The sequence below is a fragment of the Myxine glutinosa genome, chromosome 5, assembly GCF_964187855.1.
Source record: "Myxine glutinosa chromosome 5, kmMyxGlut1.1, whole genome shotgun sequence".
Classification (NCBI taxonomy): domain Eukaryota; kingdom Metazoa; phylum Chordata; class Myxini; order Myxiniformes; family Myxinidae; genus Myxine; species Myxine glutinosa.
The window spans coordinates 80,305,170-80,322,805 of NC_136265.1; the positions used below are offsets into that span (position 1 = coordinate 80,305,170).

Below are 17,636 nucleotides of genomic sequence, written 5' to 3' on the forward strand. Positions count from 1 at the left end.
GGGAGCGGTAGACAAGATGGGGAGAGAGGGGGAAGGACACAAACACAACATTTGAGAGCAGGGACCGAGAGACATGGAGACATCGAGAGATCTGTGGGAGGGAGAGGGCTTTGGGGGGGAGGCATGTGAAGGGGGGGAGGCATGTGAAGGGGCGGGGGGGGGGGGTGGGAGAGGTATAAACATATGGACACTGCCAGGATTTCCAGGAAAGAAGTTGGAATTTCAAACAAGGTGGATCTGGGGTGAATTAGTGGGGGTAGAAAAGATCAAGGTTATGGATGGGGGAAGATAAGAGATGGTGGTGAACAGCTGTTTTAAAGACCTGGAGGGAGGAGAGGGATTGAAGGGAGTGTGGGAGTTTGTTCCACAGGTGGGAGAAAAGAGGAATGAAAGAGTGAAGGTGAGCAGAGAGCCGAGATTTCGGCAGTTTAACCATCAGAGGGTTGCTGGCAGATCTTGTGCGACCTGTAGGAATATTTGGGGGACAGAGCACAGAGAGAGCTGGGGGAGCAAGGCCGGAGAGGAGTCGGTAGAAGACAGAAAGGCCACCTACCTGCCTGCGGTGAGTGAGTGAAAGGCCCTCAGAGATAGCTTAATCGCGGGCGATTCCAATGCCAGAAGATTCCTTTCATTCAAGTGATCCACTTCCTGGTGAAATATGAGGTTGTAAACAAGTTTTCACCTCATACAAATGCACAAAATACTTCAGTTCACGATAAAAGTTACTATTTTCCCTTCTCATTTCCATCACAATCTGGGTGACAATATCAACATCATCCATTTCTGACACCTTTAACATTTGGCGATTATTCATGTGTGATGCTCTGCGGCAGGATGAACGCTGAAACTCTGTGCTCCTGTCATCAAAGAGTGACCCAATATCTCATGTGCTTGAGGAACCAGGCACAGGTCACAATCTTCTCTGTGCTTGCAATGCACAATCTGCCACGTTTCAGCAGCACACAAGCCATTGCGTGTTGAATCACCAATATGGTTGCAGATGGGCAAGATCACAAAATGACCCTGCACAGCATGCAGCATCACTGCCATTCTTACAACAAGTGTTAGCAGATCTTCACCAAGGCTGTCATCCAGTTTCATCTGACCTGCCCTCAAGCAGAGAGTGTGAGGAACTGGACAAATCCCGCTCAATCAGCAGAATTGTGTGAGGTATGGACCAAAGCTGGAGGTGCATCGATGAAGGCTCCAGGATCATGATGTCCAGGTGATCCATGGTGCACACCAGGAACAACCAGTGGAGCCATGAAGGCCCAGTGTCCAGCTCAGGCCAGCAGTCCCATCCAGGACTCATCCTCCTTTTGGCAATCAGCAGAGTCACGATGTCATGCTGGAACATCAGGCAGGCCCTGCAAGTTGCTATGCCAATGGAAGAAGAAACTTTGGCTGTTGATGTGAGCTCCAAAACAGGTGCTGACATGATGGATGTTTACTGAAGCAGGTGGTCACTTTCAACCCACATATAACAGTGGTTCAGGCAAATGGTCACTTGAAACTCCTGCGAGGGTAGGTGATATCATTTTTTTAACCACAATTATCAATTTTCCAAAGGAAGGTGTCTTTCCATGTTTTGGAGGTACATGCCATAATAATTTCATCTTGAGCCAAATTCACTGATCTTAATCTCCAGCAACTCTTCCAAAAGCCTAATTTCGAATCTTACAAGTGGGTTATTCTCCTCTTTCATTTAATCACACCAGAGCCTGTTTCCGACACACTGGATCAAGCAGAATCATTTAAAAACATGGAATTAACACATTATAACTGACAATGTAATTAATATTCCGATTATGTTCTGCCTTATAACAATTTACATTGGTTCACAGGTTCCCCGAGAACATTTGAAAGATTATATTTCATGTGTAACACCCGAACAAAACATGAAATCAGGGGTGTACACGTTTCAAGCATAAACAAAGTACATATGAATAGAAAAAGAAGAAACACCTTTAGAGGCAATTTTCCCCCGCAGAGTAGGGGTTGGCCTTTTTTGGGCACCGTGGTCCCCTTTTTGAAGCAATGTTTTATGGCCGGATGCCCTTCCTGCCACCAACCCTGTTAGTCGCCTCTTGCAACACAGGGAATTACCAGTGAACTGGTCCTCAATTTGCCGACCTCAGAAGGATGACAGGCTGAGTGTATGGCCGCCGCCATGGCCGCCGCCATGTATGTCTGAACCTTGTGAGCGGAATATCTTGAGAAATAAGCGAAGTACCAACTTCTAATCTGGTGTGTGGGTGTATCTAGGCATAAGGAAGAACGCTATTGAAAATTGGGTCGCCACGTCAAAATCCAAGATGGCCGCCTCCATGTGTGTCTGAACCTTGTGAGCGAAATATCATATCATAGCATGTTTTCTGTGTCTTCCACTTTGTCAACTCACATCACTTCCCCGACGGGGGACCTAGGCATAACGCTTGTTATATAGGGAAATGGTGGCCATCTTGAAAATATGATACAGGATTAATATATACACCTTTAATCTTATCATTATCGGATTCCTTGACAATGAAAACATAGAAGTAGACACCAAAATTGTCTTTATAAGTGCATTAGAAGTGAAGATATTGGCAAAAACAGAATTTATCGGAAAGTCGTGGTGGCCATTTTGTTTTTCGCCTCTAAAAAAAATTCCTAAAGGGTGCCAGTGTGGCACCCGGCTGATTATGCTTCAGGACAGGTCAGAGATAATGAATCAACCAAAAAACTTCATAATGACGCTCAAGCATGCTTTGCCTTGAAATGCCTGTTTGGCATCTGGACTATATCCAAACAAGAGGAAAACTAAAGTAAAAGAAAATATATAATCCTTTGGTAATCGGCCGGCACTCAGCTTTGTGTCCCCAAATGGCTGGTAAGGCTTGCCGGTTGCTCGTCGCCTCCATACCACCGTGCGGGAAACGCACAAAATGGCACGGAGTGGTGCCCTTCAACGTCAAAAGGAAACGCAACGCGGACCCAGTCCACCGCCGATGTCGATCCTGTGCATTGTCGTTCCGACTGTCCTGAACCGCTGTTTCTCACCAGCCCTTTTGTAGGAGCGCACACGAACCAAAGACCACATGCCCACGACCAAGCTGGAACAAGGAGGAAATGCGATTGCCCACAATCAAAGCCAGGACCAGAAGAGTGAGTAAGATGGCGCCACTGCGTCTTTTTTTTTTTTTCCCTTCACTCTCGAATGTTCCACGATGACGTCACACTCTGTCCAATCACCGAGCGCTATCCCATCATCCATCGCGCCTCCACCAATCACGAAGGCCGGGGCATGGCCTCCTTGAAAACTCCTTGAAAATAAAATGACATGGGAGTCGTGGGGGGCGGAGTCCAATCTCTTTCGCGAATGTTCGGATGAAGTCGAAGGCTGTGAGGTGGGACCTGGTTGGCACGATCGGCAAATGTGCCGGGTTTGTTGGACCTGGCGGCGTGGTGAGTGAATGAGTCCATTTGTTATAGGTTTTTTCGGCCTTTTAATTGCAATAAGGACGGAGGGAAGATTACAGGGGCAAATTACACACTGGGGAATTAATCTTTAAGCCATAGAATTACTTAACACGAAGCCACGCCCCTCATGGCGATATACAAACGCTCTTACCAGGACAGACGGCCTACTTATATACATCAAGATGGGTTTTTCACGGCATACGGAGCATTTTAATCTATACATTCTGAACTTAATTAAGGTATTTCATCCATACCCCAAAAACATAACAATACCATCTAGGTTTGAAGGGAAAAGAGGAATCCTGCAGAAACCTGGGGGTGTGGGGAGGGGAGGATAGGATATAGCATGGAAAGAGCAGAGGATGTAAGACCAAAAATGAGATTGTAGAAGACAAAGAGACCAAAGACCTGTCTGTGATGGAAAAGTAAGAGGCCCATAACCTCTGCCTCATTGCGGGTCATTCCAATAATATTGGAGGTCTTGGTTTCCACTGCCTCAAGCTGAGCAAGGTATAATGCAGGGGCGCCAACCCAGAGGGGAGAGCAGTACTCGATCAAGCTGCGGATGAATGATGGATTCCATGAACTTACTGATGATTGCAAGTAAGCTGATGCGTTTTCCACATGGGTTGTAGAGGCCAAAGGTTTGAAAATCATTGTTTGAGGCACAAACTCTGCTCTTGCTGAGGATAAGTTGGTGAAAGTTTTATCTTATACCTTCTCTTCCTTTCAATTTATTGTCCCTCCTTTGGCATGTTGGACTGAAAAATTATGCATCTGGAATTACTTTCTGAGGAGGATAAAGGGAGACCTTAGAAAATATAAATAAGGACCACACATCACACCTTGCCATTTTCCGCTGCAAGAATAATCGAATAACCTCTGGTAAGGTAGCTTGTGTTTACCCAGTCACTGTCAGATACATTTTTGAAAATGGAAAATTCTGCCATTTTTGAATCCTTGATATTGAGCTTCTCCATTGAGTGAGGCACAGAAATATAGCGAATGTTTAATCTAATCTGAGTGAAATATTAATTATCAATTGTCCAACATTTTGAAGTGTTGGTAAATTTTGAATGCTTTTTGTGATTTGTCGTTTCAGTGAAACAAATGAAACTCGTTTCTTGTTCCAACTGTTCTAAGTTGTTCTGCTCAGAAGTTTTAAATCGTCACATGACACAGACTGTTTGTCAAGAAACTGACACGTTTAGCAACGCACCTTCCAACCGCAGTTGTAAAAGCTGTGCAAAGACTCTCAAGAATATACAAGGAAGGAAGAGACCATACAAGTGTTCTGTTTGCAGTAAGGATTTTGGTTATTCATCACATTTGCGTCAACATCAACGGATACACACCGGAGAGAAGCCTTACAAGTGTTCTATGTGTCTTGAAGCATTTGTTTATCGAGCAACTTTAATAAGTCATCAAAGAAGACACACGGGAGAGAGGCCTCACAAGTGTTCTGTGTGTCTTAAGGCATTTATTTATAGAGCAACATTAACAAGGCATCAAAAAATACACACAGGAGAGAGGCCTTACAAGTGTTCTGTTTGCAACAAGGATTTTGCTTATTCGTCATATTTGCATCAACATCAAAAAATACACACGGGAGAGAAGCCTTACAAGTGTTCTGTGTGTCTTAAGGCATTTGTTCAAAGATCAACATTAATAAATCATCAAAGGAGGCACACAGGGGAGAAACCCTACAAGTGTTCTGTTTGCAACAAGGATTTTGCTTCTTCATCACATTTGCGTCAACATCAAAAAATACACATGGAAAAGAAACCCTACAAGTGTTCTGTGTGCAACAAGGATTTTGCTTATGCATCATACTTACATCATCATCAAAAAATACACATGGGAGAGAAGCCTTACAAGTGTTCTGTTTGCAACAAGGATTTTGCTTATGCATCATACTTACATCAACATCAAAAAATGCACACGGGAGAGAAGCCTTACAAGTGTTCTGTGTGTCTTGATGCATTTGGTCATAAAGCAACTTTAATAAATCATCAAAGGATACACACAGGGGAGAAGCCATACAAGTGTTCTGTTTGCAGTAAGCATTTTGCTCATTCGTCATATTTGCATCAACATAAAAAAATGCACACAGGAGAGAAGCCACACAAGTGTTCTGTTTGCTACAATAATTTTGCTTCTTCTTCACATTTGCAGCGACATCAGAAAATGCACACAAATGAGAAGCCTTATGAGTGCTCTGTGTGTCTTACGGCATTTGTTGAAAGATCAGCATTAATAAGGCATCAAAAAATACACACTGGAGAGAAGCCACACAAGTGTTCTGTGTGTCTTAAAGCTTTTCATCTTTTGTCAAGTTTGAAGAATCATCAAAGAATACATACAGGAGAGAAGCCTTTCAAGTGCTTTGTTTGCAATAAAGATTTTGGTCATTCCTCACATTTGTATCATCATAAAAAAATACACAGTGGAAGAAAGCCGTACAAGTGTTCTGTTTGCAACAAGGATTTTGCTTATTCATCACATTTGCAGCGACATGAAATAATACACACAGGAAAGAAGCCACACAAGTGTCCTGTTTGCAACAAGAATTTTGTTCGTTCCTCAACAATGAAAAGACATGAAAGAATTCACACAAGAGAGAGTCGCCTGTTCCACAACCCACAACTACCAGGTTCCAGAAAAATGGGAGAAGATTAAATGAACAGAGCTGGAGCTTAGAGGAGGAGAAGGATATCATCCTCAAGTGCAAACTGTACGCTATGCATGAAGCATGGGGTATTAACGCTGAAGGAGAAAGATTCATGAACCAGTTGAAACAAACAAAGCTGGCAGCCAAGATTGAAATAGTTCCATTAGGGAACCTCAATTCAGTCGCATCAATGAAGGAAAAATATGTCACTCAGGAAAGAATAATGGAAATAACAACAAAGCAAGACAGCAAGCATTTGAAGACATGAATTGGATGACCCAAGAAGAGAGAATTAAAATGAATGTAAAAAAACTGGACAAAGAAGGAAAATGGATCTTATTGTGGGCAATGGAGTATGCCAGAGCAAAAGTCATGAGAAATGAAAGGGGGAACACTTGGGAACAGATATTCCAAAGAATGTGTCCTGACAAAGTTAATTTTAAATGCACAACACTAAATTCAAGGGAAAACAATTTCATCCGTCAGAAAATATTCACAGAGGAGGAACTCAGAATAAGAGAGGACGAAATTGACGAGACAATAAGAAATAATTGGTCACCGAGAGATGGCGCACCACCACTAATGCCGAAATGGAATGAGGGGACGTACACATGGGATGAGATTCCCAGAGTCCAAAATCCCAAAGAAAGGGGGCAACTGACGGAACTTACTGGTGTTGAGCAGGAGATAGAACAGGAAGAGAGGAGAGCAGAAGCGGATGGGATTTCAAGTTTAGTTGCAATAACGGAGACAGATTGGGCAACAGATTGGCGAATTGAATCAGGAACCAAAATTGGAAATTCTACAACTGGATCAAAGATTGACAAAAGCAAATGCTGCAGCAGCACCACTTCTAAAGGAAGAACAACTCAAAGTTACTAACTCAGCCCAAATACCACCTTGCAAACAAAACAAATTAGACCATCAAAGACAGATCACAGGGAAGAGGAGGTTGACGGCAAACGGCATAGACTTGAAGAGGCGTTGGCTAATAAAATAGAGGAAATCGGACTAATATCATCTAGGCAAAGACCGCAACTTCACCGAATAAAAAACGACAAAAAACTGAAGATACAAGTAAGGAGAATAAACCAAGCAGTCACTTAATCTCCTCAAATCACCTAATCAGTAGCACTGTATGTGCAAGAGAAAATAACAGGCGAACAACACAAAAAAAAGAATTCTGCAACTGGACCAGACGGCATCAGCCCACGGGTCCTAAAATCCTGCCCTGCCACTCATTCACACCTTCTCTCTGTTCTCTTTACTCTCTCTTTTGCTCAAGGTCATCTGCCTTCAGCTTGGAAATCGGCCAACATTACCACTTTACACAAAAAATGTGCGAAAACAGCTCCTTGCAACTACAGACCAATCAGCCTGCTCCCAATTATCAGCAAAGTCATGGAATCCATCATTGCTTCGGATATCAAATCCTTCCTCTTCTCCAATGGCTTGATCTCTGATCATCAATTTGGATTCAGACCAGGTCACCCTACTCTGGGCATGCTGCTTCTGTTGTCTCAACAATGGATGGAGGTCCTTAATGTCAAACAGGAAATTAAAGCTGTCTCCCTTGACATATCACGGGCCTTTGGTCTGGCACCCCGCTCTGCTCACCAAACTCTCCTCCTATGGTATCCATGGAAATCTCCATGCATGGCTTGCGGACTTCCTCTCTGGTCGTAGTCAACGTGTGCCCCTGAATGGGTTTCTCAAACCTCCTCTTCCTGTTCAGGCTGGAGTTCCCCAAGGCAGTGTTCTGGGCCCTGTGCTTTTTTCTGGTCTTCATCAATGATCTCTCTGACTCTCTTGAAAATCCTCTCTTTCTCTTGGCTGATGACTCTACTCTCTGTCACTCCATACCTCATCCCTCAAATCAGCAGTCTGCAGCCTCCTCACTCTCTGCAGACCTGGAAAAAATCATAGACTGGTCAAACAAGTGGAACATGTCTTTCAATCCTGACAAATCTCACACTCTCACTATGTCTCTCCGAAAAGACCGACTGGACAACCCTCCCATCTACTTTCTGAACAATCCTCTCCAAGAAGTTCTGTCACTCAAGCTTTTGGGTCTCACTATCTGCCATGATCTTTCCTGGGAAAACCACATTTCCAAGCTGGCCACCAAAGCCAGTCATCGACTGGGCATCCTCCATCATGTGAAGTCCTTCCTTGGCACACCTGAGCTCCTCACCACATACAAGGCTTTCATCTGCAGCTCAATGGAATACTGTTTTCCCATCTGGGCTGGTGCTCCTGCCTCACACCTCGCTTGGCTTCACTCTGTTGAAAACAAAGCTTTCAGAATCATTGGAGTCTCCAGCGATGAAGCTAACTCCATGGGCCTTTCACTCACTCACCGCAGGCAGGTTGGTGGTCTTTGTCTTCTGCCGACTCCTCTCCAGCCTAGCTCCCCCAGCTTTGTCTGTTCTCTGTCCCGCAAATATTCCTACAGGTCGCACAAGATCTGCCAGCAACCCTCTTATGGTTAAACTGCCAAAATCAAGACTCTCTGCTCACCTTCACTCTTTCATTCCTCTTTTTTCCCGCCTCTAGAACAAACTCCCGCACTTTCTTCAATCCTATTCCTCCCTCCAGGTCTTTAAAACAGCTGTTCACCACCATCTCTTATCTTCCATCCAAAACCTTGATCTTTTCTACCTCCGTTAATTCACCCCAGATCCACTTTTTTGAAATATCGACTTCTTTCCTGGAAGTCCTGGCTGTGTCTATGTGTTTTATACCTCTACCACCTCCCCCCCCCCCCCCTTCCCATGCTCCCGCTCCTCCTGTCCTCTCCCCCCCACAGATCTCCCGATGACCCTGCCCTCAAATGTTGTACTTCTGTGCTTACCTCTCTCTCCCCATCTTGTCTCCTGCTCCCTTTTTCGTATGTTTTATGTGTGAATTTGTTTTCATGTGATTTTACACGAGCAAACGAGGTTAGCTCTTACACGAGCCTCGATCTTTCATACAATAACAACACAACAAAAAAGATACATCTGATAATCTGAACAGAAACAAAAAGCCACCATGGAAACGGAGACTGGAGAAGCAGAGAGACCGATTGAGGAAGGAAACGGGACAAATAGAACAATTCAAGAAGGGAAACAGAAGTCCAATGCTCAATAAACGAATCAAACGAATAAAAAAAGAAATAAAACATCGAAAACAATGGGTAGAACCATTTGCTGCCCATAATAAGCTCCAAATACAACAGATAGCAGGCGGGGTGGGAACATGAGACCAACAACAGAATAAAGCAAAATCAACAGTTTGAAAACACCCCAAAAAAGTTATACAGAGAACTAGGGAAAGAAACAAAACTCCCCCTAAAAAAGAGGATCTTTAAAAATTCTGGAAAGGGACGAAAGAGAACACAACAAGGAAGCAGATTGGATCCGTAACCTGGAAGAGAAGAAACAACATCTCGAAGAATTGCACCAAGTAAAAATTGATGCAGAAAACACAAGACAGCAGTTTGCAAAGATGGCAAACTACAAAATCCTTGGCCCAGATGGAATACCAAACCTTTGGTAAAAACAACTGTATGCTCTCCACCCTCACTTCACTCAAAAACGTAACGAAATCATCTAAGGGGAACAGCCAATGGATCAATGGTTCACAGAAGGCAACACTATTCTCATCCCAAAATCCAATGAAACCCATCTACCCCACAAGTATAGACCAATAACATGCTTAACAACAGCAGACAAACTTTTAACAGGATTCATTACCGATGACATTTACGAACACCTCACTCAGCAAGGAGCTTTAGAGGCAGAACAGAAAGGATGTAAGAGAGGCTGTTATGGAATGATCGACCATTTGTTATGATGATAGACCCCAGATCGAGAGGATGTAAGCAAGTGCGGTGGATGCCAGTGTCAAATGAGAAAAGGATGGGCCTATGAATGGAGACAAGGAGAAAAAGTGGCTGGTCGTGAGCAGGAGTATTTTGTTGAGCAGGTCATGATCAGGAGTATTTTCCCTGGGAATTGTTTTCTGGCCAACAAGTTTGTAAATGCTTTGCCAAATGAGTTTATTTTTCTCCACATGTGTAAATGGGCGTTACTTTCATGGTACTTATGTCTATAATAAGTACGTAGTGTTAAAAGGGAAACTCGCCTAGTTACGAAGAAATGTGTAACGCACAACTTTCACATGGACAGTGCATATTTGCTTTGACACTTTCAATGATAATAATCGGTTTGAACTGTGGAAATTCCTGCTGTGTGAAAACACTGGGTGGAAGATGGTAGAAAATGCTTTGATGTACCTTGATTGTTGTTTTGCAAAAACATGCTTTTCTTAATGGTGTCCATAAATGTCTTGCAACAGTTTTCTGCCTCATTTCCCTTTTTCTTTGAATATTTGATAATTTGCCCATCCATCCTCACTATTTGAAGCTCCACATTTCTTGGTAACATTTGCTCCAACTTGGAAAGGTTAGGACGTTAGGTGCAAGCGAGTGGAGTAAACTCTTTAAGGCACTTTAAGATACATCCTGTCCCTTTAAGATACTCTTTAAGATACTCTTTAAATACTTTAAACTTTAACTCTAAACTTAAACTTAAACTAAAAACTTAAACTTAACCTTAAACTTAACCTTAAACTTAACCTTAAACTTAACCTTAAACTTAACCTTAAACTTAACCTTAACCTCAAACTTAACCTTAAACTTAACCTTAACCTTAAACTTAACCTTAAACTTAACCTTAAACTTAACCTTAAACTCAACCTTAAAACTAACCTTAAACTTAACCTTAAACTTAAACTTAACCTTAAACTTAACCTTCTGGAGTTCCCCAAGGCAGTGTTCTGGGCCCTGTGCTTTTTCTGGTCTTCATCAATGATCTCTCCGACTCTCTTGAAAATCCTGTCTATCTCTTTGCTGATGACTCCACTCTCTCGCTCCATAGCTCATCACTCAAATCAGCAGTCTGCAGCAACCTCACTCTCTGCAGACCTGGACAAAATCACAGACTGGTCAAACAAGTGGAACATGTCTTTCAATCCTGACAAATCCCACACTCTTACTATGTTTCTCTGAAAAGACCAACTGGACAACCTACTTTCTGAACAATCCTCTCCAAGAAGTTCTGTCACTCAAGCTTTTGGGTCTCACTATCTGCCATGATCTTTCCTGGGAAAACCACATTTCCAAGCTGGCCTCCAAAGCCAGTCACCGACTGGGCATCCTCCATCATATGAAGTCCTTCCTTGGCACACCTGAGCTCCTCACCACATACAAGGATTTCATCCATAGCTCAATGGAATACTGCTCTCCCCTCTGGGCTGGTGCTCCTGCCTCACACCTAGCTCGTCTTCACGCTATTGAAACCAAGGCGTTCAGAATCGTTGGAATCTCCCGCGATGACGCTATCTCCGAGGGACTTTCACTTACTCAACGCAGGCAGGTTGGTGGTCTTTCCGTCTTCTACCGACTCCTCTCCGGTCGAGCCCCCCCAGCCCTGTCTGTGCTCTGTCCCCCAAATATTCCTACAGGTCGCACAATATCTGCCTGCCACCCTCTTATGGTTAAACTGCCAAAATCAAGACTCTCTGCTCACTTTCACTCCTTCATTCCTCTTTTCTCCCGCCTCTGGACCAAACTCCCTCACTCTCTTCAATCCCACTCCTCCCTCCAGGTCTTTAAAACAGCTGTTCACCACCATCTATTATCTTCCCCAATCCAAAACCTTGATCTTTTCTACCTCCGCTAATTTCACCCAAAATCCACTTTTTTGAAATACCAACTGCTTTCCTGGAAGTCCTTGGTGTCCTTGCGTTTTATACCTATCCTGCCTCCCCCCAAGCCCTCTTATCACGTACAGCCATACTCGAAAAATCTGAATTAGCCGACGTTGTGGCCCAAAAGCATCCGATTAACTGCCGATACGACGCCATCTTACGACGCCATCGTATTGGCGTCTGCTGGGCGAAGGCGAAGCAAGCCGTCTGCTGATTGGACAGGCGAAGGCGAAAGCAAGCCGTCCACTGAGTGGACAATCCAGAGCATGCATTTGTGCCGGTGTCGGCGATCGTTGTTCATATACGCACTCTTCATTCTCATCTTTCTTCCTAACTCTTACTCGGACAAGCAAATCCCCTCTACCATCCATAATGGTACACTCTATCCATACACCACATCCTCCCTTCCGTGGATGTTCCACAGGTTTCGGCTAGTTCTTACTAATTGCGAAACAATATTTCCGAAATTGCTCCTTAACAACCCGTAACCATAAATTAACCATAACTGAAAATGGTTTCAAAATACATTGCCTCACTCCTGCTATAAAGCTAAACTTATATGAAGCTTAGGGATCCAGAAAACGCAGGGATCACACGAATTTACCACTGAAAGACATGTTCCACTTGTTTGACCAGTCTGTGATTTTGTCCAGGTCTGCAGAGAGTGAGGAGGCTGCAGACTGCCGATCTGAGGGAGGAGGAGTGGAGTGGCAGAGAGTGGAGTCATCAGCAAAGAGACAGAGAGGATTTTCAAGAAAGTCGGAAAGATCATTGATGAAGACCAGAAAAAGCACAGGGACCAGAACACTGCCTTGGGGAACTCCAGCCTGAATAGGAAGAGGAGATGAGAGAAACCCATTCAGGGCCACACGTTGACTATGACTAGATAGGAAGTCCGCAAGCCATGCGTGGAGATTTCCATGGATACCATAGGAGGAGAGTTTGGTGAGCAGAGCTGGGTGCCAGACCGTATCGAAGGAACGTGATATGTCAAGGGAGACAGCTCTGATGTCCTGTTTGGCATTAATGACCTTCATCCATTGTTGAGACAGCAGAAGCAACAAGTCCAGAGTAGAATGGCCTGGTCTGAAACCAAATTGATGATCTGCGATCAAGCCATTGTAGAAGAGGAAGGATTTGGTGTCAGAGGCGATGATTGATTCCATGACCTTACTGATAATTGGGAGCAGGCTGATTGGTCTGTAGTTGCAAGGATCTGCTTTTGCACCTTTTTGTGTAAAGCGGTAATGTTGGCTGATTTCCAAGATGATGGCAAATGACCTTGAGCGAAAGAGAGGGTGAAGAGAACAGAGAGAGGGTGAGATAGAGCGGCAGAGCAGGATTTTAGGACCCGTGGGATGATGCTGTCTGCTCCAGTTGCAGAATCAGAGTCGAGGTTTGACAAAAAATTCTCCACCTTGTCAGGAGAGAAGGACACAGTCCTGGAGCAGCTGGGTACAACTTGGTCAGGTGGGAACAGAGAGAGATGAGTTCAGGACACAAGATTTCGAGGCAAACACAGAGTTGGGGCATTTGGCTTTTTCACGTGTGCTGTGTAGCCGTTTGAAGTAAGGGAGGGGATGGAGGGGGAACAAACACCAGAAACAGATTTGACCAGATGCCACCAGGATTTGGAGGAGGGAGACAGCTTTGAGAGTTCAGTCTTGAAAGTGGAGAGATATTGTTTCCTGGCTCTCCTGAGGGTAGACACACACTTGTTCCGAGCTTTGTGAAAGGAACTGAGATTTCCTCCAGTTGGATTAGACCTCCATGAGGTGAAGGCAAGTTGTTTCAGGGCAACTGAAATACTAACTTCTGTCCTGGAAGTCCTTGGTGTCCTTGTGTTTTATACTTCTCCCACCCCCCCCCCCCCCATTCCCATGCCTCCTCCCCCCAAGCCCTCTCCCTCCCACACATCTCCATGCTCTCAAATGTTGTGTTTGTGTGCTTCCCCTTCTCTCCCCATCTTGTCTGCCGCTCCCCTTTTCATATACTTTGTTTGCTTGTTTGTTTGTTTGTTTGATAAATGTTAGCTCTTTCACGAGCCTCGATTCAGTATACAAAAAAAAAACTGCCTTCCCACAAGATTCAGTGTACCATGGATTGGAGGAACGGTATGACAACTGAAGACGAGAAGGGATAAATCTGTGTATGAGAGAGAGCAGTTTACTTTGTAAGAATTCCCAGGAAGAATTGATGTCAGAGGCAGTAGAGATGGGAGACCAGTCCAGATGATTGATGTCTGCTTGAAGACCGTGCCAGTCGGCCTGAGTGAAATGCCAGACTCGTCGACGCTGAGGAGGCTCTCTGAGAATGGCCAGAGAGATGTCCACTTTAACAAGCACATGATCAGAAGAACCGATTGGAGCAGAAGAAGAGTAGCAGCCATTTGCAGGGAAGTTTGTCATAACCAAGTCCAGAAGAGAAGACACTCCATTGACTGAGATCCGGGTCAGGAAATTGACAGATTGTGTCAGTCCCAGTGAGTCACAGAAGTCCTTTGCTGTGGTGCCTTGGCTGGTGAGAGAGGAACCCACACCCAGCCAGCTGGCATGATGACAGTTGAAATCACCACATATGAGGAAGAGAGAGTTGGGATGCGTGGATAGAAGTTGGTCCATATTGTCAGACAGGGAGATGTAAATGGAGTCATCACTGTTTGGAGGATGGTACAGAACACGTATGAACAAACGGTGGAAGCAGAGAGGAAGCCATAACCAGAGGTACTCTTGGGGGTGGGGTGGAGAGAGTAAGGGTGAGGGGGGGAGTTTTGAAGGGGAGGGGTAAGGGGGGAGTTTTGAAGGGGAGGGGTGAGGAGGGAGTTTTGAAGGGGATGGGTGAGGGGGTGTTTTGAAGGGGAGCGGTGGAGTTTAGGAGGGGAGGGGTGAGGGGGGAGTTTAGAAAGTGGACGATTGATGAAAAACGAACATTTATTACAACCTGTGTTTATTGTGATTTTCAAGTCAGAGATCCGTTTGAGAACAATAGAGGAGGGGTGGAATGAAGGTGAGTTTGGAGAATGTCGGGAGGAATGACTGTAAGAGATTGAATTTTTTTTTGAAGTGGAATGATTTGAAGAGGAAATTGAAAAAAGCCTTTTAAATAGGAAGAAAAAAATAGCGTGTTGTAATAAACCATTGAACAAGTGAATCCACTTGGATTCCGCCCAGGTTGGCACATGGAAATTATGATGTAGCATAATTATCATCTCGGGTCAAGATTTGAAATTATGCCATGGTTTTTGTAAAATTGCTACTAGTATTCACATTATGTTCACATTCATTCACATTCACAGGGTCCTCTGGGTCCTCTGGGCATTTGGGTCCTCTGGGTCATTTTTCTGGTCTGGGTCTGGCAAATTTTCATTGACATTTGCCCAGTTTCAACTTTTATTGACCCAGAGGGTCATTTGGGTCCTCTGGGTCATTTGGGTCCTCTGGGTCATTTGGGTCCTCTGGGTCATTTGGGTCCTCTGGGTCATTTGGGTCCTCTGGGTCATTTGGGTCCTCTGGGTCATTTGGGTCCTCTGGGTCATTTGGGTCCTCTGGGTCATTTGGGTCCTCTGGGTCATTTGGGTCATTTGGGTCCTCTGGGTCATTTGGGTCCTCTGGGTCATTTGGGTCCTCTGGGTCATTTGGGTCATTTGGGTCCTCTGGGTCATTTGGGTCCTCTGGGTCATTTGGGTCCTCTGGGTCATTTGGGTCCTCTGGGTCATTTGGGTCCTCTGGGTCATTTGGGTCCTCTGGGTCATTTGGGTCCTCTGGGTCATTTGGGTCCTCTGGGTCATTTGGGTCATTTGGGTCATCTGGGTCATTTGGGTCATCTAGGTCATTTGGGTCCTCTGGGTCATTTGGGTCCTCTGGGTCATTTGGGTCCTCTGGGTCATTTGGGTCATTTGGGTCCTCTGGGTCATTTGGGTCCTCTGGGTCATTTGGGTCCTCTGGGTCATTTGGGTCCTCTGGGTCCTCTGGGTCATTTGGGTCCTCTGGGTCATTTGGGTCCTCTGGGTCATTTGGGTCCTCTGGGTCATTTGGGTCCTCTGGGTCATTTGGGTCCTCTGGGTCATTTGGGTCATTTGGGTCCTCTGGGTCATTTGGGTCCTCTGGGTCATTTGGGTCCTCTGGGTCATTTGGGTCCTATATTCCTATCCTATAACATATATATCCTATAACCTATCCTATATATATCCTATATCATATAACATATATCCTATATATCCTATAACATAACATATAACAAATATATCCTATATTATGTACTAGCGAGCGGCCGCGTACCAGCCAAAGGGGTAGCCCATGGTTAGCCTAAATATAGATTTGATGACGTCATGTTTACACATCTGAGCGACAGAAACGTGCTTCACTTTTGGAGCGACAGAAACGTGCTTCACTTTTGGAGCGACAGAAATTCCCAGGCAAACGCTATAACGCACCAGGTTTACAACCTGTGCGTTAACAAGTCAAGTGAATCCACTTGGATTCCGCCCAGGTTGGCACATGGAAATTATGATGTAGCATAATTATCATCTCGGGTCAAGATTTGAAATTATGCCATGGTTTTTGTAAAATTGCTACGAGTATTCACATTATGTTCACATTCATTCACATTCACAGGGTCCTCTGGGTCCTCTGGGCATTTGGGTCCTCTGGGTCATTTTCTGGTCTGGGTCTGGCAAATTTTCATTGACATTTGCCCAGTTTCAACTTTTATTGACCCAGAGGGTCATTTGGGTCCTCTGGGTCATTTGGGTCCTCTGGGTCATTTGGGTCCTCTGGGTCATTTGGGTCCTCTGGGTCATTTGGGTCCTCTGGGTCATTTGGGTCATTTGGGTCCTCTGGGTCATTTGGGTCCTCTGGGTCATTTGGGTCCTCTGGGTCATTTGGGTCCTCTGGGTCATTTGGGTCATTTGGGTCCTCTGGGTCATTTGGGTCCTCTGGGTCATTTGGGTCCTCTGGGTCATTTGGGTCCTCTGGGTCATTTGGGTCATTTGGGTCCTCTGGGTCATTTGGGTCCTCTGGGTCATTTGGGTCCTCTGGGTCATTTGGGTCATCTGGGTCATTTGGGTCCTCTGGGTCATTTGGGTCCTCTGGGTCATTTGGGTCCTCTGGGTCATTTGGGTCCTCTGGGTCATTTGGGTCCTCTGGGTCATTTGGGTCCTCTGGGTCATTTGGGTCCTCTGGGTCATTTGGGTCATTTGGGTCCTCTGGGTCATTTGGGTCCTCTGGGTCATTTGGGTCCTCTGGGTCATTTGGGTCCTCTGGGTCATTTGGGTCCTCTAGGTCATTTGGGTCCTCTGGGTCATTTGGGTCCTCTGGGTAATTTGGGTCCTCTGGGTCATTTGGGTCCTCTGGGTCATTTGGGTCCTCTGGGTCATTTGGGTCATTTGGGTCCTCTGGGTCATTTGGGTCCTCTGGGTCATTTGGGTCCTCTGGGTCATTTGGGTCCTCTGGGTCATTTGGGTCCTCTGGGTCATTTGGGTCCTATATTCCTATCCTATAACATATATATCCTATAACCTATCCTATATATATCCTATATCATATAACATATATCCTATATATCCTATAACATAACATATAACAAATATATCCTATATTATGTACTAGCGAGCGGCCGCGTACCAGCCAAAGGGGTAGCCCATGGTTAGCCTAAATATAGATTTGATGACGTCATGTTTACACATCTGAGCGACAGAAACGTGCTTCACTTTTGGAGCGACAGAAATTCCCAGGCAAACGCTATAACGCAC

The 17,636-nt window shown here is 44.9% G+C and overlaps 1 protein-coding gene across 1 annotated transcript in view; it reads left to right on the forward strand.

The window, feature by feature from the left end:
* Nucleotides 1-3,080: 3,080 nt before the first annotated feature.
* The window catches only part of LOC137412839 (uncharacterized), a 128,184-nt gene continuing 113,628 nt past the window's right edge, over nt 3,081-17,636 (forward strand). Inside the window, exons 1-2 of the mRNA XM_078777356.1 lie at nt 3,081-3,147; nt 4,565-6,011. Of these exons, the coding sequence (XP_078633482.1) occupies nt 3,081-3,147; nt 4,565-6,011 (1,514 nt within the window). The remainder of the gene's footprint in view (nt 3,148-4,564; nt 6,012-17,636) is intronic.